At 48.2% G+C, this 25,407-nt stretch overlaps 1 protein-coding gene across 2 annotated transcripts in view; it reads left to right on the forward strand.

The window, feature by feature from the left end:
- Positions 1–5,710: 5,710 nt before the first annotated feature.
- Positions 5,711–25,407, forward strand: part of FOXK1 (forkhead box K1) — a 54,702-nt gene continuing 35,005 nt past the window's right edge. Inside the window, exon 1 of one of the 2 annotated variants that reach the window (XM_082772179.1) lies at positions 5,711–6,527. In XM_082772179.1, the coding sequence (XP_082628305.1) occupies positions 6,046–6,527 (482 nt within the window). In that variant the 5' untranslated portion in view covers positions 5,711–6,045. The remainder of the gene's footprint in view (positions 6,528–25,407) is intronic. The other variant, XM_082772180.1, reaches the window with a different exon arrangement.

Raw genomic sequence — 25,407 nt, forward strand, 5'->3', positions numbered from 1 at the left:
TTGTGTTATATATTTCGCTGAGGCCTGAGTTTCAAGCCAAACTGAAAGAAAGTTAGCGGAGTGGGTTTAAAGCTCAAAACACACACGACAGTGCAAAGTTAATGAATTATTTTAACTGCAACCTGTGAAATGGGATTGCTTTTGTAAAATTATCTCGACAACAAATGGTCTCGTTCAAGGCTTTCCAAAATGGGTGATTGTACATCAGGCAGTCCCTGGCATGGATTCTAGAACAGCGACAGCATATCTGCATTGGGAACGAGCAGATCATATAATATTTTAGGCAACGGCAGAGTCTGGGCATCAGATGTTCCTGGGTCTTTATTGTGTTTCGAAGAACTTGCTGTGAAAATACATTTCTGATAAGTGTGATTTGAAAAAAAAAATCCCTTTCTGAAAACTAAATAAGCTGTGAGGGAAATATTTCCAGCATCGTGGAGCTTACAGTAAACAGGATGGCAGCTGATTCAGAAAAGAAACAAATTGATTGCAATAGAAAGAACAACCTCCCTGGGTGGTGCTGCTCCCAGGAGGGAGCTGTGGGATGCAGCATCTCATCGAGCCCCATCTTGCAAGTGCTGAGCCCTGCTCAGCCCCCAGCCCCTTGCAGGGGGCAGCCCTGGCTGTTGGGGTCTGTGCTGTTCAAGGGGCAGGTCCCACAGTCTGCCCACCTTTTTCTGTCTCTGATGTTTCTCCCTTCAGCCTAGCAGCCTGCTGGCATCAGGAGAAATGGTGTTTGGTACCCCTTGTGAGCTTTTGGGAGCGTGAGTGTTCCCAGCACATCGCTGAATCACCAGTGTTGTTTTCCTCAGCCTTCTGCTGATTAAAAGCTGTGCAGGAAAAGAAAGAGCCCCTGTATCAATGTATCACCTCCTCCACAGGCCGGCCCTTTCTTATCAGCCCATCTGGATCAAACCCCGGCTCAGAGCTGCTGTGAAGGATTTGTAAAGCTGTTCTGGTTGAGGAGGGGTATCTGTGGCTGTCCCTGAGGAGATCAGGGCTCTGCTGCGCTCCCCAGACCCTCAGCAGCAGGTTGCATCCTCGCTGCTGCAGGCTTCACAGGTCAGGCACCCACACTGTGGCTGAAGTTTCTGTAGATATATGAGGGTTGTCCCAGGTCAGGGCCGAAGGACATCACTGGGGAGGCACACGGATCAGGGTTAAAAGCACAGAGCACTCAACAGGATCGAGAAAACAGGTACAAATCCCATGGGAGGCTGGGGCAGGCACCGTGCCTGTGTGCGGGACAGATAGCCTCGTGTGTTTCAAAACAAACCTGGCAGCCCAAATTCGATTTGACTTCTTGCAACAGCTTGGTTAAGAAGAAAATCCTAACAAAGGAGCGTGAGAGCAAACCCCCTTTCGCTCCCATGTCACAGTGTTGTGATTTCAGAGACAGAAAAGGGAATTAAAACCCATCCAAGTGGAGAAAGAAGTGAGGCTGCTCCCGCACACAGGTGTGTAAGGGAAAGCAGCTCCCCACTTACAGGGCATGGTGCTCATCACTCGCATCTGCTTCCAATCAGCTTGGACAGAAGCCATAAAAGTGTTTAAAAGCTGCCTTTATGGCTGAGAGAAGGGAAAGAGGTTGTGGGGAGCCGTGCAGGAGCAGTCGAATTGGAGGGAATGCTGCCCTCTTCTTTATTTCATCTAGGTATGTGTGATGGACCCAAAGCGTCTGCTTGCTCGCTAACGATGCATGCTTTACATCCCCCTTAACCCGATCAGGCTGAGAAATGCTGGACTAGGCTTGCACAGAGACAGCAGAGCCTCTTTTACTTGGAGTAATTGCTTTCCTTCGCTCCTCTCCTCCTCCTTCCCTGGGTCAGGGCTGCGCGCATTAGGCTGGCTTTCATTGTTAGCATCAATGTGTTGTCTAGCTGCTGGGTAAATACATCAAGCGGCTCATGCCCAGCATGCAGTTCACTTCTTTCCTCTCTGCCGAGGCTGCTTTTCAATTACGCTTTGGTCTGGGGGTAGAACAGATTTCCTGCGGTGTTGAAGCTGGGCAGATTCTTTGCTGAATTGGGGCTTGATAAATATGTATTCTGTCTCGTGCATCAGGATGGAGAGAAACAGCCCCACGAACTGCTTGAGAAACGCAGCATTTAACTTACAGAAATTAAGTGTTTTTAAGCAGATGCCACCCAGCAGATAGACCTAGAAACATAGCCTTTTATCGCCATTTTTATGAGATTTGTTTGCCCATTGCAGTGATATCTGGGTGACCAGAACAACCCGTTGCATTCATTTGACCACAACTGATAGCACAAAACAGATTCCTGCTGTATGGTGCTACATGAAGACAGTCAGCAATGACACGCTGCCAAGCAAATGTTTGACAAAGGAAAGTCGGGTTCTGCGCCTTTCTCTGCATGATGCTGGGTCTGTCCTCGCTGCTTGCTGTTCCTGTCCCTTTCCCAGCTGCTTTGAGCATTTAATTTCCCCTCCCAGCTCAGGCTGGCCTATTGGCACAGGGGTGGTGGCACAGGGCAATGCCTCAAAAGGGCGCAGGGTGTCACTGCAAAGGGTTTTGCCTGCAGCAGGTTATTTCTGCCTGTGCACAGGCTGTGTAGGCAGGGTGTGGGCATCCCACATCTGGCCGGTCTGGAGCACAGAGAAATAGCTGGAGATGGCACTTTTTTGCACAGCTCCAGTTCCTAGGTATATTGAAGGGGTGGCACAGGTACCGTGGTGTCGTCCCCCCCACCCTGTCCCATCCCCAGGGGCTGCGGCTGTTCCCATTTTGTGGTATCCATCTGGTGGCTCCCAGCCACCTGAATGTTTTGGTATGCAACTTGTAGAGTCAGGAAGTTTGGCCACACCTGCAGACGCATCCGTCCAAAACCTGCCGAGGAAAATGAACCACTTTAAAGTCAATCCAGCCATATGGAATGAGATTAATTCAAACAATTTGGAGCGCATTTACATCAGGTGTTTACACTGGGATAGCCGGCTTGACTTTAAGCAGGATTAGGCGATTGGAGGAGTGCAGCGCGTTTCCTTCTCTGAAGGGCCCTCGGTTTGATGCTGTTGCGGGGTGGATTAGAGCCGAGCAGAGCGTCAGAGGCTGCCGAGCACAGCGTGCTGCTGCTCGCCACGCACCGAGCTCAGGGAACGGATGCCGCAGGCAAGCGGGCTGGTGAGACACAATGCGAAGCATAACCCGCCAGGCAGCCAAGAGGAACCCCGTTTCTTTCTGCCACCTGATCGCATTTTGTGTGAAGTTGGGATTTATCTCAGCGGCGCTTCCAGCGTAAGCAGCAAATTCCTCTCGGAAGAAATTTTCCGGCAGAAAGAAAAAGATTTGTCGGAAGAAACGCAGATGCACGCTGGCTGATTCATGCAGTGAGAGTGTCTCGGTGGTGGGGGGTGGCTGTGACATGTGTGAACGAGCCCTTCGGCATCCCCAGCTCCGCTCTCCTGGTGCACAGATGCTGTGTGCGAGTTATTCTCCGACTGGAGCTGCAGTAATCTGTAGCCTATACCCAGTGTGGGACAGGTAATGGGATGCAGCCCTTGCAGCGACACGTCTCTTGGCTGTACATCAGTTGTCCACGTGGGTCCCCAGGGCTGCTGGTACCTCCTGTGTGTGGAACGACTGCATCACAGCCCATTTTCCTATGCAGCTTTGGAAATATTTACTGACGCTGTCTGGGAACTGCCTCACCCTAGTTCTGATATTTTTGGGGCCCTGCTGAATGGATGGCACAGTGCTGGGTTCTGGAAGAGCCTTAGACACGAACTAAAATCCACACCCCTCCAGTGCTGCTTTCCCTTTCTTTGGGCAGCTCAACAGTTGCTCCAATATAGCGCCTGGTTTCACTTTGCCTGTCTGCACATGCACGCCTACCAGCTTGGGGCCATTTTAAAGCATGCTTAGCAGTACTCTCACCCCGGTGTGAACAGACAAAAGGCATGAGCCAGCTCTGATGTCAGGCAGCGTGTGACACTGGCTCTCACCTAACAGATGGCTACGTTACTTGGTGGCCACAAGCATTTGCTGATGCTGAGCAATCTGGGGCAGGACAGGAGCTTGCATGCCTGAGAGGAGCAGCTGCCTGCTGGAGCCCAGGTTACGCAGCGCATGCCACTGCTGTGAGCCATGGCCCCATTTATTTGTTCCTCGATGTCTGAGAGTGCTATTTTAGCAGTAATTTAATTCCAGGCCTCCAGGGAGGCCACTTCTGTCCACCTCCCTCCTTCCCAAGTCCCCTCCGGGGATGCCTTTACTTCATCTCCTGCCCTGGAGACCACAACCCTTTGCTGTGCCAGGCTCAGTCCCACTGAGAGTAAACACTGCTGCATAGGAAGTGATATTGGTGGTGTGTTTTTTTTTAAGTGGCACTGGTCTTTCTTCCTTTCCACTGGTATTGAACTGTAGTGGCAAAGAGCACTCTAACCGAAGACAATGTCTCGGGTGAGATGTCTAACTCAGGTCCCAACTGCTCAGCAGTCATTAAACATCTCAGGGAAGACGTTCCAGGAACAGGGATGTTAACCTTGTGGTCTTGGACCAATTCCAGCTCGTTTAATTACAGTCTTCATATCTGAAATTTGCTCTGCACTTTTGACCGGTTATGGGATTATTTTTTTCCCATCTCCTCTAAGCTGTTGAGCAGCCTTGCTAAGAGCTGTCACACTCCCCACGTGAGCCAAAGCAATAAGCAATTATGGCTGGTCCCTCTCTCAAGATTTTCAAATTTATTGTATTTTCTGGTTACTTAACAATTTGGGATTCTGCATAGTGTCAGTGGCTTGCCTATGCAGAAAAGTTTTACCTTTTCAATCTGGATATCCTAACCAGTAGAGTATACATGATCCACAGATGCGGTGGTGTTGCAAAGAACATGACCTTTATTAAGTAGGTAATATAAATAACTTCAGGAAAAATAAAAAATAAAAGGTAATTTTAATTAGTACAGTAATGTAAGCTAAACAACCCCCCCCCACACACACTTTCTTACACTGGAGAACTGTGCGTGTATAAAGCCTACTTTTTAAACTCCCACCTCGGTGTACCAGGGATGTTTTCCCCTTGGCAGACAGTTCAGGGGATTACGGTCGTGTTGGAATTAAATCCCCGTGTAGTTGTATAATGGTTAGGGGTGATGCCGGGTGGTCTCACCAGGTGTAAGCCAGCCTGAAGCATGGCAGCCCTGCTTCTCTGTGGGGCCCCAGGGCCACACCAGGCGGGGAAGGCCAGGGGGGACCTCTGTAGGAAATGGGGGGCTACAAAATGAACTTGGGCAGCCCCTTGGGGTGCTGCTTCAACGCGTGGAGCCCACTGTTGTGGGCTTTTCCCTCTCATCCTCTCCAGGGGGAAGAAATAGGGGGATGAGCCACCTGAGGGGGGGGTCTGAGCCCCTTTGGGGGTGTCTGGGCCACCTTGGAGAAGGACTGAGCCCCCTTGGGGGGTGTTTGAGCTACCTGAGGGGGTGTTTGAGTCTCTTTGAGTGTGTCTGGGCCACTTTGGAGGGGGATCTGAGCCCCCCTGTGGGGTGTGTGAGCCACCTGAGGGGGTGTCTGAGCCCCTTTGGGGGTGCCTGGGCCACCTTTGAAGAGCACTGAGCCCCCTTGGGGGGTGTCTGAGCCCCTTCGGCGATGTCTGGACCATCTTGGAAGGGGACTGAGCCGCCTGAGGAGGGACCTGAGCCCCCTTGAGGGGCGGCTGAGCCACTTTGGGGGTGCTCTGCGCCCTCGCACCCTGCACCCCCCAGCCCCTAAAAGCGGTCCGCGGGCCACCTGCCCCGCCTAACGGCGCTTCAAGGCCCTCTCCCCGGAGCAGCAGCACCCGAGGCCGGGCAGCGATCGCTCCGCAGCCCTGCAGGCGGCGCTGCGAGCCCCCACCACCTCCGGACCTCCACTTAAAGCCCTGCCTGGGCCGGGCCCTGCCCGGCGGAGCTGGCTGGGAGGCGGCAGGCAGGGGGAAGAAGAAGGCAGCGGGGCTCGGCTCCTGCTCCGCCCCGCTTCTCCTCCCCTCCCGACCGCCCCGCCGGCTCCGCCCCGGAGGCCGGCACGCTGGCTCGCTCGGTGCCTGGGAACATGGCCGAAGTCGGGGAGGACAGCAGCGGGGCGCGGGCTCTGCTGGCGCTGCGCTCGGCGCCCTGCAGCCCCGCCGCGGCGCCCCCTCCCGGGCCGCCGCCGCCCCCGGCCGGGCCGCCCGGTGCTGCTGCTGCCGCCTCCTCCGCTGCTGCTGCTGCTTCCTCCTCCTCCTCCTCCTCTTCTTCTTCCACCACCACCACCACCTCTTCCACCGCCGCCTCCAACTCCGGGCCGGTGCTGGCTCGGCTGCAGGGCCGCGAGTTCGAGTTCCTCATGCGGCAGCCGGCCGTCACCATCGGGCGCAACTCGTCGCAGGGCTCGGTGGACGTCAACATGGGGCACTCCAGCTTCATCTCGCGGCGGCACCTGCAGCTCAGCTTCCAGGAGCCGCACTTCTACCTGCGCTGCCTCGGCAAGAACGGCGTCTTCGTGGACGGAGCCTTCCAGCGCCGAGGCGGCCCGGCCCTGCTGCTCCCGCCGCAGTGAGTGGGGCTGGGCCGGGGGCGGCGCCCCCCTGCGGGAAGCCCGAGGGGGAGAAGGGGGGAAGGGGTCGGGTTTTTGGGGGGTGAACCCCCCGCTGGAGGGTCCTGAGGGGGTCCCGCTGGGGAAAAGAGGTCGGGGGGGTGGTGAAAAGGGTGGCCTGTGGTTGAGGTGGGGGTCTTGCTGCCCGCCGGGGGGCTGCTGTTGAAGGAGGTGGGGTTACAGAGTCACAGAATCACAGAATTTCTAGGTTGGAAGAGACCTCAAGATCATCGAGTCCAACCTCTGACCTAACCCTAACAGTCCCCACTAAACCATATCCCTAAGCTCTACATCTAAACGTCTTTTAAAGACCTCCAGGGATGGTGACTCCACCACTTCCCTGGGCAGCCCGTTCCAATGTCTAACAACCCTTTCAGTAAAGAAGTTCTTCCTAAGATCCAACCTAAAACTCCCCTGAAAGGGTTGGGGGCCGGCCACAGGTTGTGAGGGGGTGGTGAGGGACCCCTGGTGTCAAAAAGGCCTCAGTGGGTGAGGGGTGTGCTCAGGGTGCCCCATGGGGGGCACAGGGTGGTGGTGGGGGATGTCCACCCGGTGAAGAGCCAGCTAACAGGGCGTTAGTTCCTGCTCTGGCTCTGCAAGGGGTGTCCTCGCCTTCCTGGGCATCTGCAAGTGTAAAGGGGGACGTGCATCAGGCCTGGATCACTCAGAAGAACCACGTTTGGGGATGAAGCATGACCCCGTTGTTGTAGGGTGCCTCTCCGCCAGCTGTCCCCGTGGTGGTTCTGCCTGCCACCAGGCTCACGTTCAACCGGTGGCCCTTAGGGGTCTCCCAGAAGATAAATGAGAAAGGCTCTTACCAGTGGGACGAAACTTGCTACGCCCAGGGTTTGTCTTCCCTGGAAAAGTTCTGGTGGAAAAAGTTGGAAAACCACTTCGCCTGAGTGCTTATTTTAGGGTTGGCAAGTTGCGTGTTGTTCTTCGTGTCTCTACGGGGCAACAGAGAAACAGGGAGTGGTGGCCAGTCCCACGGGGATGGTGGCCAAGGGTGGTGCTGCCCACCGGGACCCCCGCAGAGCAGCTACCTCGGGTACATTCCTCTTACAGAGAAGGCTGCAGGAGTGGCTTTGGTGCTAGCAGCAGGGCGGCTGTTGTCTGTGTTATGCTTTAGATAAGCTTTCTTGTTTGGGGAAAGCACAGAAAGAAGGATGAGGTCGACGCCGATCTATTTCTTCCTCCGAAAACGCTGTTTACGGTTGCTGAGCACTGTCCAACTACTGCAGCACTTCACCCCGGAGGTGGCAGCGTGGCGGCGGTGGGTGATGTAATTCCTGCGTGCATCTCTTCAGGTCCCGCTGGGCAGGCTGTGTCTGCTGTGATCCCCGAGAGAACCCCCCCTCAAGGGCAGGGAGCGATATTTCTCTGCCTCTCGGTGCTTGTGTAAAACATCTGTTTTCAGCTGGCAGCGTTTGGCTTTGGTACCGCTCACCTCCAGCACAAGGGTCCCGGAGTTATCCCTCTCTCGCCAGCCTGTTGCTCAGGGGAGGGTTTTTTAATTACTCATTTCCTCTGCAGGCTGCTTCATTTTGTACTTAGTAATTTAGTTATAACTCCCTAGCTGCTCGCTCTCTGAGGCGTTTTGGTTTGTAACGTGTTTCATTTTCTAAAAGAGATGTCCTTTAGTGTCTGTTTAATTAATCTTGCTTTGTAAAACAAGACCACCCAAAGCCCAGGGCAGTTCTGGTGTTTTGCTCCCTCTGGTCCTGGGTTTGTTTGTGCAAGCTCTCTTCTCCCTGTCGCTCTGTTTCTTCGTTTGGTTAATCATAAGCATTGTGCTCGAAAACTCTCTCAGGCAGCAAATTGGTTGCTTATTCCCCCCACTTCCATTTGCTCACGACTTCTGGTGTGGGAATGGCAATTTTCCTTCTTCATCAGTTCAAAGGGAGGAGTTCAATGTGCAGTTAGGAACACTGTTCGGTAAGCCATCCTTTGCTTGGTCACTGTTTGAGCTACATAAATAAACGCCATGCTCCTCCCTTTCTGAGTTCTGGAGTAGGAAAATGTTTTGCATCAATCTAAAGGAATTTGCCCCCTTGCTTCTAGCAGGTAAACAACTCCTTTTCTTTTCCTGGCAGGGCAAGGGTTTTTGTAATCAAGACCAGGGGGAAAAAAAAAATCCTATCAAATCTTATAATACACAGCTTCTATTGAGGCTTAAACCTATTCTCCTGTTCACTGCTATCCCGGACAACTCCCTCCCAGTCCCACCCTTGCTCCCCCCATAAACACACCCCCACCACATAAGCAAAACAAAGCGCTGGTCGCTGCCATTTCTTCTCTGCGGAGAAGTCTGTATGCCTGTTGCTAGCCAACTAATATTGTCAAAGACAGGAGGAATAAAAATGAAGATAGGTCTGAGTACACAGACTTTACAACTCAAACTACACTTTTTTCTGAGTATCATTTTCTGGTAACATTACAGTCCTGTTTGGTACAGCCACATCATCTCCATCTGCCACTAAAATGTACAGTTTATATTAAATTTTATGAATTAGTGGCTGCTCCACACAGTGATTTAGATGGAAGCCCCTTGTGATATGGGGAATGCTTGCTGGTAAACTTCGAAGAACTGCTTGTGTGAATAGCTGTCCCCTTTCTTTTTTTCCCCTTCTAGTAAAGGATAGCAAAAAATATACAAAGTCCAATTTCTTCTCTAGGAGTACAGTCATTGCTTTGATATTACAAGCAAAGGAGATGATTGTGGGTCATGAGATCATGAATGGAAGCAGAGGATTCCATGGAAAAAATGTCTTTCAGATGTAATTCATACTATAAAAAATAAATCCTGGACTTGCACATTCTGTTTCTGAGGTTTCTTCCCGTTTCACTCGCTCTACATAAACATTTCTGTGTTGTCAGCCCTCTCCTGAGTCCAGAAGTAATTCCTAAAATTTACAGAAGATTTTGCAGGGAGGAGTAGGGAAGGGAAGAAAGAGGAAGAGTTCGGAGATGTTTCTTTCTGAAGACTCTCAGCACCTCCTAAAACAATAGACCCGTTCAAAATCGAGGGCCTTGGAAAAGTTTCGTATCACTTCCTCCATCCCCTCGGTGTGTACGTGTAATAATCCGCTGTGAGCAGGATTTCACTGCCGGGCAGGAGTGTCGTGTTGCACAGCTGTGTTGTTACGGACGATTATATTTCACAGATGTGATGACATAACTGTGAAGTGTAATTAAACAGTAACGACCAACAAGAAGGGCATTTCCTAGAGGTTAATGACAGATAGAAACAAAGTGGGTAGGAGAGCGGAGGGCCGGCAGTCCGGCCAAAGCCCCCTTAATCTGTTTAATTAACATGAGTGTCGCACTACAGCAGGCATTACAAATAAATCAAGATGAAATCATGGAAGTACTTACATTGAGCATAAGTGCTTTAAGGAAAATTAAGGATCGCTAGAAACTCCTTTTAGCTATGCTAGTAGAGGCTGGAAATCCGTAGAGAAATGTTGCTGAGTTTTATATTAAAAAAAAAAAAATCAAGGCTGTTGGTTAGGGTAAGCACTGGATTTTTAAACTGTTGATACAAGCAAAAACTTGAGATACAGCTGGAATCACTGGCTGGAGTAATTTTTCCTGCTGAGGACGATAATATTGTCAAAAAATAGGAGGGGAAAAAATAAAGATAGGTCTTGGTACACAGACTTTACGATTCAAACTATAATTTTTCTCTGAATATTATTTAATGGTAACACTACAGTCCTGTTTGGTACAGCTTCAAATTTACCGTGCAATCAGGTGTTTGCAGGATCAGGGCGACATTGGATTATTAAATTTTTCTTTGCAATCTTCAGAAATGACTCAATTTTTAAAAGAAGTGACAGTAACAAGTTAGAGACTTCCAATAACTAAAATAAGCGTTTTCCGCCCCTAGAAGCGAAGGAACTGAAACAGAAGTTGAAAGTTTAAGCTTGCTAACCTGAATTTTAAGCAGCTATGGGTCAGGTTTTCAAATGCTCCGAAGTACAAAAGTCCTATTGACTAAAAACTGCAAATGTTGATCGAGCGTAGCCCGATAATGGCACTTGAGCTTTCTGAACTGGGAGCTCAATAGATTGGAAAATGGTGCTTGTCTGCGAGCATTTCATGGGATATTTGCTTATTGCTTTTGTGCCCGTTCTGTAGCTTTGCAGTAGAGCTGTTAATGGAGCTGAAAGTTGGTGTTTTTCAGTGTAAGCTGATATTTTCAGCGTGAGACTTATAAGCATAAAAAAAGTTTTAAAACCTGAAGTTCGTACAGCATTTTGGAAGGGGTGAATGGAGTATTTTTTTTACTTTTTTTTTTTAGTTGGAGAGTAAATATGTGGATGTGTAAAATTAAACCGTGGAGTTAAAAATAAAATCTATTATGTGTACGAGCCCCATTATAAATTGAAAACTTGCTCTGCATGCGAAGAGCATGCTGCTTTATTTATAATGGCATCTTGCTAGGCACTTAATAAACTTGACAAAAATAAACAGCGCAATGCTCCGAGCAGCTATCGGGGTGCTGAGCCCACAAAATGCTGTGGGCAGCGGCGGTTGTCGCTGCATTTGGGGTCTGGGAACCCAAAACTGAGAGCTGGATCCAGCAGTCTTCCCATTCCCTAAGGGAGATGGGGCAGGCTGTTAGCCAGGAACCCGAGGCTCCGTTTCAAGTAAAAATTGACCTGCTCTCAAAAAATGGAGATGTGCACGGCGTGTCAGTGTTTTGATGACCTCACTAACCACTCGGCCTCCATTCTTGTGGTTAGGACGATGCCATCACGGTGGGTGCGAGTGTGGGTATCCTTACAGCTCGGAGGGAACTGCGAGCCCTGCGTACGCGTGCTAAGGAAGTGCTTTGACCACAGAACCACGACTGCAGAGCTGCTCGTTGCTGAAATGCTGCGTGTGTCTGTTGACTCTGTTAACTCCTCGTGCAGTTTTAGCCCTTAAAGATTGCGTAATCGGCATTTACAACAGTTTTTTTCCTTTGTTCGAAATGCATCGCTCGCTTTGCTACAGCTAGTGGATGGTGGTTTTGCTCTTGCTAGAAATTCTTTCAAGCTTTGCTGTCTTAGTTCTTTATCTGACGTTTCTCCTGCTCTGATTTCAAAGACCGAACAGGTTTTTTTTGTTGCGCAGCGAGGCTGTGATAAAGGGCTGCTTCATTTTAATTACGGAATTTATGTCGAGTAATAATTCCTAGCTACGCGCCTCAATTTGTCATGGGTTACATTAAATGTTTAAGGCGAGTTTCTCATTAAGTGAGACTGGTGCTCGATCTGTTGATTCAAAAATAGCTGTGCTGGAAGTCAGGCTGCGAATGTAAACTAATGCCATGCAAAACTCGGTGTCTGCTCTCTTAGGGATTCCTTTCAACCAAGCTGGGTTCAGTTTAGCTGATGTGTTGATGATGAAAAGATTAATGTAACCAGAACACGCCGCGCTTGTCCTGTGCATTCTTGTGCAGATCTCAGCTGTAAAGGCTGAGGCTGTAACGTGGGTTCAAGTTGTGCTGGTGTAACTTCTCTGTTCACAAACTCTCAACCCTGACATGAACGCTCAGCTGACTCGGGGATGCTTCCAGTTGCTGTCTGTGTACAGAAGTCTAGGGGATGAATGAGTGTGAGAGGTTTTGCTCTTACAAACACAGGAATAAAAATCATGAGACCTTCAGTAATTCGCATCTTAGTTATTTTGGTGCCAGTTGCGTGAGCATCCCCGCTGCAGGGTTCCTGTTTTGACTTCAGGCAACAGATCAGAAGAACCTTTTTTTTTTTTTTTTTTTTTTAATTTCAGAAAATGGGACTCAGCCTTCCACCGACGAACTGAAAGTGTAGATGAGGACCAGCCTGAAGTGGTTGTTTTCTTTGTAAGCAAGCTCCTAGTAACTGCGCTCCGATAGCCATTTGGCGTCCGAGCTGCTGTGTGCGATGCCAAATGCTCTTGCTCGGTGTTGCAGTTTCCTGGAGGAGTAGATGTGGCAACAGGATGTTGGTAAAGAACAGGAAACTACTTGAATTTACTACTCATGAGACACAAATAAACTCTTATTGCTGGCCCACGTGTAGTCCTTGGTGTCTGCCATCGACCCGGGGTTCTGCAGGCCCTGGAGGCTGGAGCTGGGCGAGCTGCGGTGTGCTTTGGGGGAGCAAGGACACAGGCTGCTTGGTGCCTGGTAAGGGATTTGGTGCCTGGTAAGGGATTTGGTGCCTGTCTGAGATCTGACAGTTACCTCCAGCTGCTTTTGCTCCAAGCATCAACCCCTGAAGGGTTTCCCAAGGCTGCAGAATTACAGCTGGGCTATCCTACTTCTGGATTCCTGCTTAAAGGGGGGAGCAGCACCAAACAAACAAGAAAGAAAGCTAAATATGCTTTCCAGAGTTTATTAAGTGGTTAAGGCCTTTGTCATCTGACAATTTTATATGTCTGGGACAGGTGATAAATGCTCTAAGAGCTGGTTCAGTGCTTTCTGGCTGGTTAGCTTGGGTAACTTTTCAATGTTGGTTTAAAACATTTGAAACAGAAGCGACTGGCAGGCCCCGATGTAGCAGACTGAAAAATACGGGGAGCTGCAGGTGTGGGGAATTACAGGTTTGTTTTGTGGCTGGGATCCGAAGGAATCGGTAAGGTGACGAGGTTCAAGCAGTTCTTTTGTCTCCTTGAATGCGTGGGCTATGACAGACACCTTAACGTACTTCCAGGTTATTTGGTTAATTGATTAATTGTGAGTACAAATGATTTTATGGTCTTGATGCATTTGTTCACCTCAGTGCCTAGTCCCATATTAGTCACTGAATAGCTTTTTTTTCGAGTATTTTCAAGTTTCCCCACTCCAGCTGACTGCAGGCTGCCTGCAATTAGGCAGAGCACTGATCTCCTGCTTAGGTAAATGCGTGAAGATTTCTTTGCAGCAGTATATTCTTTGTTTTCGTAATACAGATGCAGTTTTACTGTCTGTTCACTCTTGTCCATAAATGTTTTTTGCGAGTGATTTACGTCTTCGGTTCCTTCAGAACAGCTCAATAAAATGCATGCGTGCATTACTTTTGCATGGCACTTAATTTTTATGAAATACATATTTTATTGGACATTTAAGGGTCTTAATGGCCTAATTAATACTCTGTATCCACTTCTGGCTTGTGTGTTTTGCTCTTCATTAGGCTGCTGCGCCTTTTCTCTCATCCTGGTACATTTCTTATCATAAAAATTTCAAGCAGCCTTTGGAGAGCACTCTGTCAGAAGCCTGTTCTTTGAATATTCAGCAACTCTCGGGAAGATGTGATTGATAGTCCCTTCCCTCCCTTACCCACTCTATTTTTAGTGATTCGAAAAGGAGTTTAATTTCTCGGGCTGTCGTTTGCTGGGTGTGCATGCACGCTCCGATTTGTGTCGGTGTTTTTCTCCCGCCTTTCAGCGCAGCAGCTCGGCAATTTGCCTCTTGTTTGATGACACCTTGACAGTTACCGAGAAATAAGGCAGAAGTGAATTGGGAATTCCACCTTAGACCAGGGAGCAAAGCTGAACGGTCTTCGGTTCTGTTAATAGACGCTGCGTGATTAGTAGAGGAGGGTGAGTGGAAGGAAACTTCGAGCACGTTTTTATCACTTAGCCTGCGTTCAGGGCTGTCGAGCAGAAGTGCCTGCGACTCTCCACGTGCACCTACAGCGCACTTCATCCTCTGGGGTGGATCAGGGAGACACAAAACCCGTGGCATAAGCAGAGTGGAAGAAGCATCCCTCCCCTTCCCTGAAACGCAATGTTACAGCCATGCCCCTTTTTTTCTGCTTCGTGCCACTTTAAAGAGAGCCTTGGGAAGGCTTCCCACACAAACTGTTTTAATCTTCTGTCTCCCTTAAGGCCACGGACGGAAGCCACCAGCATTTTGGCTAAGCAAGACCGGACTCCCTGCAGAGCCAGTTTGTGCACTTGCTAAAGGATTTGTTCTTGAGCAACTGAAGGCCTTTCCTCTCTCCAGGGCACAAGAACTCTGGACTCTTGAAACACTCACAATCCTGATGCTGTGGGAGGAGAAAAGAACCGGACACAGAAAGCAAATTTTGTTTCCACCTGATGGGTAGGCCAGAAGTGGTTTTGCATTTCGTACTCAGTTTGAGTGCAGTCCAAACCAGCGAGGGCAGGCTCTCGGTGTCGGAGATGTGCCAACTGCTGTTTACTTATTGATCTTTTTTTTTTTTTTTTTTTTTTTAATTGTTTCACAACTTGCGTAAGGTGGCATATCTTGGCTTGGCTGCCAGCCCATCATGTGTAAAGGGGTGTTGACTGTCAACAAGCCTGGCAATTGGGTGGCTTTGCCTCCTTCTGTCTTGGCCGTTTGGCTGTACAATTATTATCTCAGTTCTTCCACCACGTCTCCCTTAGACACTGGCTAATGAGACAAGCCGTAATGAAACTGTTTTGTGCCCTGGTTAAGACCTGCGAAGGAAGACAAAGACTGACACATGCTTTGTGGCTGATGCCTTTATTTATGGAGTATTAAGGCGAGCACTGATGTTTTCTTCAGGCACAGGAGGTCTTAGGAGAATATTCCTGATGTGCACTGGTTCAGTAAACGCGTTGCTAGCACGGTTATTTTTTGTGTGTGTGTGTTTTGTGTAAACAAGGCGTAAGCAAACTGGCTGCTAGAAATCGGTGCAGTCACATAGTTCAGACTTACACGTGGTCTGTTTACAACCGAGTGGCCCAGATCAGCGCTCTGCTGCAAACTGAGCCTCAAATGAACTCGGGAGACAAATTTTTTTGATGAACGGCGATACTAAATCTGAGGTCTCTGGGTGACATGTGGGTGCATCCTCTTTTCCACATGATTCGGTTTCTTCTCGCTTTCATCTTGCTTTGTGCTTCACCAGAAAGCATTACAAGTGTGAGAATTGACAAAATTGTAGCAGAAAGGGGCTAGAGTCCTCTTCCTCAAAAAGCTGGTATTACAAACTGTGAAGTTTGTGTGAAGCTTCCAGGTAAGATACGTGCACCAAAGTAAAATGTTTCCCTAGCTCTGTATACTATAAGGAGGCAGGGGTGTAGTTGAATATGCTGGTAATAGGACAAGTGAACTCTTTAAAATGTCCTGCTTTAAGGTAATGAAACCATTGTGGAGGCAGCATACAAGTGTCCTGTCTTTTTGCACAAGTCTGTCACTTTAGTAGGTTAAATTCTTTTCAAGGAAGAAACTCCTCAGTACAGTCATACATGCTGTCAGGATTTAGGATACATGAACAGTCTTAGGATTATTTTTTGCTGTTTGCCATCTTAGCCGTGTCCTGCTACGTCGTCTTTCCCAAGCCAGTCTCCAGTATGCCTTTGCCTTAAAACAAACCACAGTAGGATGAATTTCTTTTCTGCTTCTTTAGTGGGAAGGCTTTGTCTCACCAAGCTGTGCCTGGGATCCTCTTCTAACCTTCATTTCCAATGTCAGTATTTCGGAGGCTGCAGGTGGGTGTCACTTTGTAGACATATGTGTGAGGGATGCTCTCTGATGCCCCAAATGCTTATTTGGCTCCGAGTCCAAAAGATGCCAGCTTTTAAAACATCTAAATTACCCTCGGAGCAGCCTTTAACACTAATCCTGGCTTCCTCTACTGGGCATTGAATGGGTTGTGAAATGTCTTCGGAGGGAGCGGAATGGACTTGAGTGAACATTTTGCAAAGTCTGAGTCCATATGGATCGTTTTTTATAATGTACATAAATAGTACATTAGCTCCTTCCAAATCACTTTCTAAATGAACTGAACCAGCCTCAAAGGAAAATACATCATAGTCATGCTCTGTGTGTTAGAGCCCTCTTTGAGAGTCTGACTGCATGCAAAGGTTAGCAACATCCCACACACAAGTTTTTTCTGGCATATGGATGTGGGAATTAAGATCTTTTCCTGAGCTTTACTGAGGTTACTTTGTTTTGCACAGCCTTCGCTAATGTGTTTATAGGTAGGTCTTAGCTTTGGAAATACGTCTCCTAGGTGGCTGCTGAGACCTTTCAAGGAGACCAGCTGGCTCCTTGAAAGCCAGCCCTAGGATGATGAATGGCCCATTAGAAGGAAGTTGATGGCATTGCAAATGAGATTTACATGAGAATCAAACTGCTCGAGTGCGTCCAGCAGAGATGCTGAAACAAGTGCCCCTCTCCGGGATGGTTATTGAGAGATTTTTATGAACTGATCTTTTCAAATGGGGAGTTTCTCCTCCTTCTCCGGGATATAAAAATACTCAAAAACCTGTAGTAATAAGGGAAGGGTCTTCCCAGGAAGCTGGAAAGGGGCATGAAAAGGGGGATAGGACACATGCTGCGTGCTGTGCGTGGCCAGATTTCTGTGGTGGAAGGGGCAGGAGCTGTGGCAAGCTGGAAATTCCCCAGCAGTTGAGCAAAGCTTGAAAAATCTTGGTGTTGAGTTCGGTATGGAAATGAATAACCAGCACGGCTTGTCGAGGCCAGCGCTGGCACTGCCACTCGTTCCATGCTGTCACTACGTATTTAATTCTCGGTGCACTGCTTAATTTCTTATTGAAAACAGAACTCTTTGTAGGAGCTGTTACGGGGAAGTTCCCCAGAGCGTGGGTGCAGGTGGGGCTTTTTTTGGCACTGAGGTAGGTGTTAATTGTGGTTTATGATTGAGGGAGAAACGTACTTAGCCGAACGGTTCTGCCAAGATGAGCAAAGAGGGAAAATAGTTAATATTGACCTTTTTAATTTTAACCGAGGTCGGTGTGAGCGGCAGAGGCTTGGAAAGCTGCTCAGAACGGCTCTCAAGTTTCGCAGAAGCAGGGAAGAAATGAGAGGTGCTGGTCGTGGCCAGGCTGTGCTGAGTCACCCCTTGTGGTCTGCGCTGCGGTGCAATTGAAGCCAGGCTCCTGCTCTTATCTCGAGGGCTGTCTTGGAGGGGGGAAAAACTCAGCCCGTGATGAATGAATGGGGAATGGGCAGTCCTTTCTGTGCAGAAACTCCCTGCAGGCAGGCGTGTGTGTGTGTGTTAGAGAACTGGTGCTCGCCGTTGCTGCAACACCTCCGAAAAGAAACCAGGTGCTCGGTGCTGCCCCAATTTTGTGCTCGGGGGTGCCAAAGCAGCTGGGTGCAATGTGTTAGAGCTCCTCAGCCTGAGAGCTGTGGTTTGCCCATACGTCCCCAGGACTGGGGTGGTACCAGGACCTGCAAATTCCTGCAGGAATGGCTCTGAGACCTCGGTGAACGCTGAGCCAAACATGCTCACGATCCAAGGCTTGTTATAGGGTCTGCCATTAAGTCTGAAGGCGCAGGGCTTGCCACTGACTCGTGGAGGATGAGGGTGGTGGTAGCAGAACATGGACAGAGCCATTTGTGCACTTGAATTTACTTTGTAGAGCAGCAAGTTAGCATGGGGAAGGGTGGAATAACCTCGTTTGCTGTCGTGGTGTGTATTGGTTTTTCTTTTTGTTGCATAAAGCCTTGGCTGCTCTCAGGCACACGGTTGAGAATATTTGTTTTCACAGTGTGGTGTGTTTTTTTTGTTTTTGTTTTTGTTTTTTTTTGCTTCTGTTATGTTTTTCTGCCAATTTGACCTGTTCTTTAATTTTATTTAGTGGTTATCTGATAGGGTTGGGATTTTATTTTTGATTTGGATTTTTTTCCCCATTTGAGGAATCACACCAGGCTCTAAAATGGATCAATTTTAAAAGTGAACACTAGGACAAGATATTTACTGCTGATGCTGTCAGAGAGAAACCCCTATAAAGTGAATTTCTGTGTCCTAAGGATGCCCCAAACTTCACTAAGTGCCATGCCAATGAAAAGACCTCCGAGGCTTTGCAGAAATCCTGTCTTAAGGCAGATGTCCGCTCTTCAGAGTCAAAGCAGGAGTGACAAGCGTGGTGTTGATTCTTCTGAACTGGACCCTGGCTTAGCAGGATAGGAGCCACCGCTTCCACATGGCCATCAGAAGAGGCCAATATTGACTCGAAGGTATTCAGAAATATTTGAACTAGAGCTGTGCAGCCCCTCAAAGTGGTGCAGTTAAAATCTCAGGAGAGGTTCTGCAAATCCCAAGCACTTCTTGTTCCCTAAAGCAAGGTGCAATTCCTGCCCCGTGCTGCTGTCGCCGGCGCTAGCACGTGCGGTGAGCAGGAGGAGAGGAGTTAATTTTAGCTTGATTGGCAACACAGAAGGGAACCGAGCTGACTGCGCTGGAGATGGCAGTGGGATGAGATCAACGAGGGGAGTTTATTTTCATGCATCTAAGTGGGTGTTCTAAGCAATTTCATTATTTTTCTTAAGGGAACCGAGGCCGTTAACGCATTTAATCCTTGAAATGCTCGTGTGGTAGCAGTCCTGCATGCCTAGCGTTGTTGCACAAGGCTGGCTGAGATAACACCAGGTGCGTGTCCCATTCCTCTGCAGGTCCCAGGCTCTGCGCCCTGCTGCCTGGCTCCTCCGCAGCGTCTCGGGACTGGGCTCCCCGCTTTGCTCCTACTCCCCTTTGTTTATGTTCTGGAGCCCGTTCCGAGCTGTTTATGATTAAACATTGCTCAAACAGCCAGGTTAAGATTTATTGACATAAAGGAGGCTGGGAGGAGGGAGCGGCTGGCTGGACATCTGCGTCTATTTCCAGCCGCGGGCGATGTTATTGGAATCGCACACGTGTCTGAGGCCGCGGCGTATCAGACAGGCTTCTGTTCAAAGGCACGGTGGCGAGGGACTGATCCCTGCCGGCACAGCACGGCGTGCTGAGAGCTCAGCTAGGGCCGTGTGCTCCTTCCTCTTGAGCTCGGGGCGCGGAAATCACCCCGCTGCTCTCGAGCAGGGGGCCACGAGCTTTCTCGAGGTGATGAGAGAGATCCGGCTTTCAAACATGCCAATGGGGTGAAGGCCAGGCTGGGCACAAACCCTTTAAGAGGCAGTGCTGCTGTACAGGTGGCAAGGAGGTTGAAAAAGGAAGGCTGGTAGGCGAGCACTCTTTTTAGGAAAATAAATGAAAATAGAGAAACATCAGAGCTAGAAAGGGGTAGGTTCGTAAGAAGCCATCCATCTTTTCTGAGCTAAAGCAGCGTTTCCTAGCCTCTTTGTTACGTGCAAACAGTGGGGTTAAATGGCTGTTTAGCTTTTGAGGAACGCTGTATGTAGCATGTTGGAGTTTTGTTCTTTTTTTATTAAAAAAAAAAAAATGATTGATAACTTTCAGGCTTTAAACTTAAAAAAATAAAATTAAAAAAAAAAAGGTAATACAGTAAGAAATTTAATAGACTGCTCAGCCCAACGTGGAAAGGGACTTTTGCAGTTATGAGACTGGATGATGAAAGAGAGAGGTGCCCCTCCAATATTGCACATAATTTACATTTTCTCTGAAGATCAGATATTTAGTGTTTGGTAAAGAAATTGCTGAGATACGATCTAGACCTCTACAGGCTAAAATACCTGATTACGGCTGCAGTGGGCACACGGGGGCCCGTGCGTGTTGCACGGAGCTTCTTACCTATGGTTATTTTTATGTATACAACCACACACACAACAAAACAACATAATGGGTGTGCTGTGTGTTGCAGATCGTATCAGCCATCTGCAGCGTTGATAGCGAAACTTTCTGGGGCCGGCAGCCAGCCTTGTTTAAACAGAGGCATCGCCTGCACCTCGTGCCAGCCCACTTCTTCGGTGGCGAGCTTTCACACCAGGTTCTGAGGTTTCATCAGGCTGCTCTTTCTGACACTTAAACCAGCTCCTTATTGCCAGCCTTCAAAATAAACAGCAGCTTTACGGTTAATTTTAGACCTGAAAGGCAGTCACCTAGATGCTGTCCGCAGGTAACTGTTTGCACACCAACACAGAGGTTGTTTTCTCCCCTGCCTTTGTACCGAGAGGCCCGGTAAAGGAGAGAGGCTCGAATTGACACGCGGGGCGGTGGTGGGTTGAGCCGTGGCTTCCCATCTGACACACACAGGAAAAAAGTGCACTGTATCTTAGCAGTTTGCTCAGAAACACCGAGTTGTTTACAGTAAGGAGAACCGAGGGGAACAGAGCAGCCTCTGTAGCTGCTAGAAGCGGGGCCGGAGCTCACCTTCAGAGACCTTACAAATAATACAAATAAAACCCTCCAATCCCCGTGGCTGTTGATGCTGCAGATTAATTGAGATGGATGTAAAATCACAGCTGAGTTAGACCTTTAAATGCTGCAGGCTGGCCATGCTCCGTGCCATCCTCCCCGTGTGGCACCGAGCTGCAGCTTGCTGGTTTCTAAAGGAATGGGAGTGCTTGGGAGGGGAAGAGGAATTCGTCTTCTGATAGCGAGTCCTGTGCCCGGCGCTCCTCGTTTGGAGTGAATGGCATATTTTGAAGCTGACTCCAATGTTTTGAAATGCGAAACTGACTGAGGTACAATTATAGCATCACCTCTTTGTTTCTCCATTCCTCGCGGACAGGCATCAAGTAACTTCCATCTTTTATTGACGTACCTATTTAACAAGGTTGGCTTGGTAGTGGGCTCTAGCAGAGTCACTGACCCAAGCACCAAAAATAATCTGCCTTAATGGTATTTGTTAAAAAAGCCTGCTAAGGATATTCTTTTGACTACAGCAGGGCTTGATTTCTGACATCATCCTGCATGTTTATAATCAGTCTGGAGATATTTGTCAGACCCAAGTTTGGATTAATTTTAACATAAGTGTTTGTAGATTTTTTAAAATTATTTTATTTTTTTATGTATAGATGAATTCAGATCCAGTCAGGTGTGGGTTGACCCAGTCAGATGCTCCACTGAGTTCAGAAACAAGTGGTAATTATGTTTTTTCAAGGATATCTTTCAGCTTTTTTTTTGCAGGCATAAAGAAACACAACGAGCTGACTTAGAGTGGCTTCTGGAGAAGTTTCAGGAAGGTTATTTTTCAGAAACTGCAGATTCTTGTCCCTTTGCACTCTAGTAGCTTTCTGGAGCAGCTCCTGGTAGATTTTTTTTTTTCAGTATTGGACCGAGCAGCTCTGCTGTAAGACCTGTCCAGCAGTGCTGGGGATATAGGATCTGGACAGGACCCATCCATAACGTGGGCAGGGTGGTGACTCCAGGGGGAACCTCCTACCGCTCCTGCTGGCTCTCCACCACCTCCTTGAAACACCCTTTTCAGCAATTTTGATGATATTCTTCCTTGCTCTTCTACGAGATTCTGTTTTCATACTCACAGAATTTATTCCCTGACCTTGCTGTGGTATTTCATTACACAGAAAAAAAAAAAAAGCAACTGCAATATCTTGTGTTTTGTGTTTTGTTTTGTTTTGTTTTGTTTTTTTCCCTTTCCTGTACTGTGCTTTATTCTTGAAAGGGGAGGATGTTGAAGTAAAGCTGTGCCTGACATCTCAAATAATTTTCAAAGAATAAAATCAGAACATCATTAAAGAGCTGTGAGGGATGTACAAATAAAAATACAGCCCTTGGTTCTTCGCTATTAATTCTCCAGTGTGGAAGAACCTAGCACGTTCTCGCTTGAAAAATTAACTGCCATTGTTCCTGGCGGTGTTGTTGCTCGTTTTATCAGTTTGCTCTCTGACAGCAATTAAAAGGTTTGCTAGAGAGCCTATCAGAAATTGTAGGGAAGCTGTGTAGAATAAAACGATTGTTTTTTAAGTCGCCCAGCATGGTGTTTCAGTGCAAACCCTCCTGAAGGTTTTGCTTTCAACATCTAGTCGTCAGAGCCTCAAAAAGAAAAAAAAAAAAAAAAAAGCAGCCTATTTTCTGTGTGCTCTTAAGGAAGATATATGTGAACCAGAACAGCATTTTGATGTTCATGGGGTTGGGTTTCTGGTATCTCTTTTCCTTTTTAGCCTTCCTGATCTGCCTGGGGGTGTTTACCCTTTCCCCCTCCGCCACCTGCCTGGCTCCGTTTCCCTGGGATGGGCAGCAGCCACCTGGGATGTCTGCAGCGGCCGGAGAGGGCTGAAAATTGAAAAAAAAAATTCTGTTCGTGTCCTTCTGCGTGCGTGGTGCTGGCCAGGAGGGGAATCCCAGAGTTTGCCCAAACTTTCCTGCGAACGTGACTTTCTTCAGAGGGGCTCGCTGAAGGTTTCAAAATGAGCCTGCGTGGGGAAGCGTTTCTTGGTGCGTTTGCGAGCCTTGATGAAACGACATAAAGGGAAGCCCAGTGCAACTGAGCTCAATAGAAACAGTCATTATAGCTAATTTACTTGGTGCTTTTAAGAGGCATAGCTATTCATAAGTTGTGGTTTTGCCTGATGCTGCTGGTAGTATTTGTTTTAAATAGATACACTTGCCCGCACACGCTCTTTGCCCATTTGAAATCTTGTCTGGCTGTGTTGGAAACCTCATTTTAGACATGGCAATATGCAGTGTTAGGCAAATCCCGGTGTAACCTGTGGTGCCTTCTCATTAAGGAAAAAATCCCTTAACCCGTGTACGGTGCCAAGCAAGCGGTAGCGTGAAGTCCAAGGAAAAGGTCACGTCTGTGACCAAGTGGCAGTTTTATTTTATTCTGTTTTTTCTGACGTGCTGTCCTTGTTCAGCCATTTAATGTGCTTGCTTCCCTCAAGGACAACAGGTGAATAAATTCTGGAAGCGTGAAGATGCTGAAAAGCACGTGTTGTGCATTGTGTGAAGCCCCTTCGAGGTGACAAAACCCACTCCGGGAGCCCTGACCTTGCTGCCTTGCGAGGATTGCTGTGGGTACGGGACATGGGAAGGCTTGTTGGGATGCAGAAAACACTTCCCGGCTCTGTTCATGCCGCTGGTGTCTTGCCCCAGCTGGTTGACTTTGGGTTTGGAATAATTAAGCTGAACTTAAAATAAAATCGACTTTTCAGTTTCAGGAACTTTTGAAAATTTCCAGCCTGAAAGCATCGGCGTGGTAGCTGATGGGACGTACCTGATAGAGAGCGGAGCTTCTCTCAAAATGAATGAGCTGCATTTCGTCCTCTGAGAGGAGAAGGCGCTGTTTGGATCATGTGATGCTCAAATCTGAGTCTGTGGTTACGTACTCTGTTTTTTAATTATCTGCCAGAAATCTGCAGCACTGCTGCTGGTACCTCCTTCCTCCCCTTGAGTCTCGTCCCCTCCGCCTCCTTCGTGTCGGAGGGCAAGGCCAGGGGGCTGCTCTGCCTGGCAGTTCCCTCCAACAAAAAAGAGAATGAATATCACCTCCACAGGTATTTGGAAGGACAGAAAATCCTTCCAGTAATGCAGAGCTATAGGCTAGTTGCTGCTAGTGCCACTGGACTGGGCGTGAGGAATGCTCACTGCTTCCCGGTGAGTTTCCCTTTACTAAACACCGTTTGGTGCTAGTTCTGGGGCAGACAGGACAGCCAGGAGGCAGCTAATGCAGGGACCAGGACAGTGAGGTTGAGTTATACATCTGCTGTCACAGGGCAATGGAAGTGGTTGCTGGCATTGTTCTGGAAAAAAGTTCCCAACAGAAGAGAACTGACATTTGTGAAGTAGAATTAAGATCGCTGTCTCTTGAATTCAACTCCTTATTTCAAGCCTGGACTCACTCATCCCAGTTCCATCCCAGCTGGCATTACCTCCTCTGTGTATCTGCAGTGTTGAGCAGGACAGCATGGACAACATACAGTGACTGCGTTACAAAGCATCCAAGGCAAGCGATTTGTAAACTTGTGGTGACTTTAAAGTTAGAAACCAGTCCTCCTGGATCTAAACTCCTATCGTGCCCTACACAATAACCATAACCAAACTTTTCAATGGGTTGCTCAGTCTTTGTGGTGGTTACAGAGATCGCTGCACTCCTTTATCTGCAGTTAAGCTCCATGCTTTCTGATCCCAGTTTTCCTTCAGTTACGTTAGAAACACGGTGACTTCTGTAGCTTTTCTTCTAACTAAACAGCAGTGGATGACAGTAGAGGTGTGTTTACAGGGAGCTCCACAGTTTATTTCCTTATCCTGCTGCTGTCTGACAACATGCTCGTTTTGCCTTGTCTTGGCTTGAGTTGGTCCATCTTGGGAAGAACAAATGTACTGAAGCATCCCCGTGGCCTTTGTCAAGGAGCAGTGGGTTCGGGGCTTCACCATTTACCTACAGGCCCCTCGGTTCTCTCTTTGTAGAAGCAGCAGGTTATTTTACTGACAATCACGTTACAGATACTTCTCTGGACTCTGTGGGTTAGCCTTCAGTAGGATTTCTGTGTTAAATCTGGTCAGACCAGTGGTGCAATTGAAAGGGAAATAGCAAACGCTGAAAACCTCATTGCTTTAAGACTGTGGTAACCTCCAAAATGGACGAGGCGGTCTTAAAAACCTGGTAGTTATGCTGCCCGTGTCCCCTAGCCTAAAGAGATGTGAAGAAAACAAACAGAACGACTTCTAAATTGCCATGGTGATAGGTGCATGCCTATCTTGTAATGTGGATTTAGACTTAGGAGAATAAAACCTATTTGTCTTCACTCCTCCAGAACTCCTCCTGTAGTCTTGGTGCAATTAACTTTTTCATTTGGGATCCAGATAGCACCAGCCAAGTAGACAATAAAGCAGGTTTCTTACTGGCGTTGGCTACAAAATGTTATTTAAAAAAAATAAATAAATCCCTGCGGTGGGGAGGGGAACAGGAAATGTTGGCTGATGATATTATTAGTTTGTTGTAAAGGAGGGGTGAGTAGTACATAATCTCCTGTGACAGCTAAGACAGCTGTACAGAGCTTGTTGTATGGTTTCATGACATCCCTTCAAAATAATATTCACTATAATTCACTCGCGATTGAAAGGTGGTTTTGTTACTCATGCTTTTGCTTACCTCGCTGCTTCAGACAGCTGCAGTTCCAGCAAAATAATCATCGTGAGCACAATGCTGCTGATGATTATTGCCATCAGGGAGCAAGGGGCTACCTTCCTTTTGGAGAAGATGGAGAAAATTGATTTGGCTGTTTCCCTT

The sequence above is a fragment of the Aythya marila genome (assembly GCF_965140915.1).
Source record: "Aythya marila genome assembly, chromosome: 15".
NCBI classification, from domain to species: Eukaryota; Metazoa; Chordata; class Aves; order Anseriformes; family Anatidae; genus Aythya; species Aythya marila.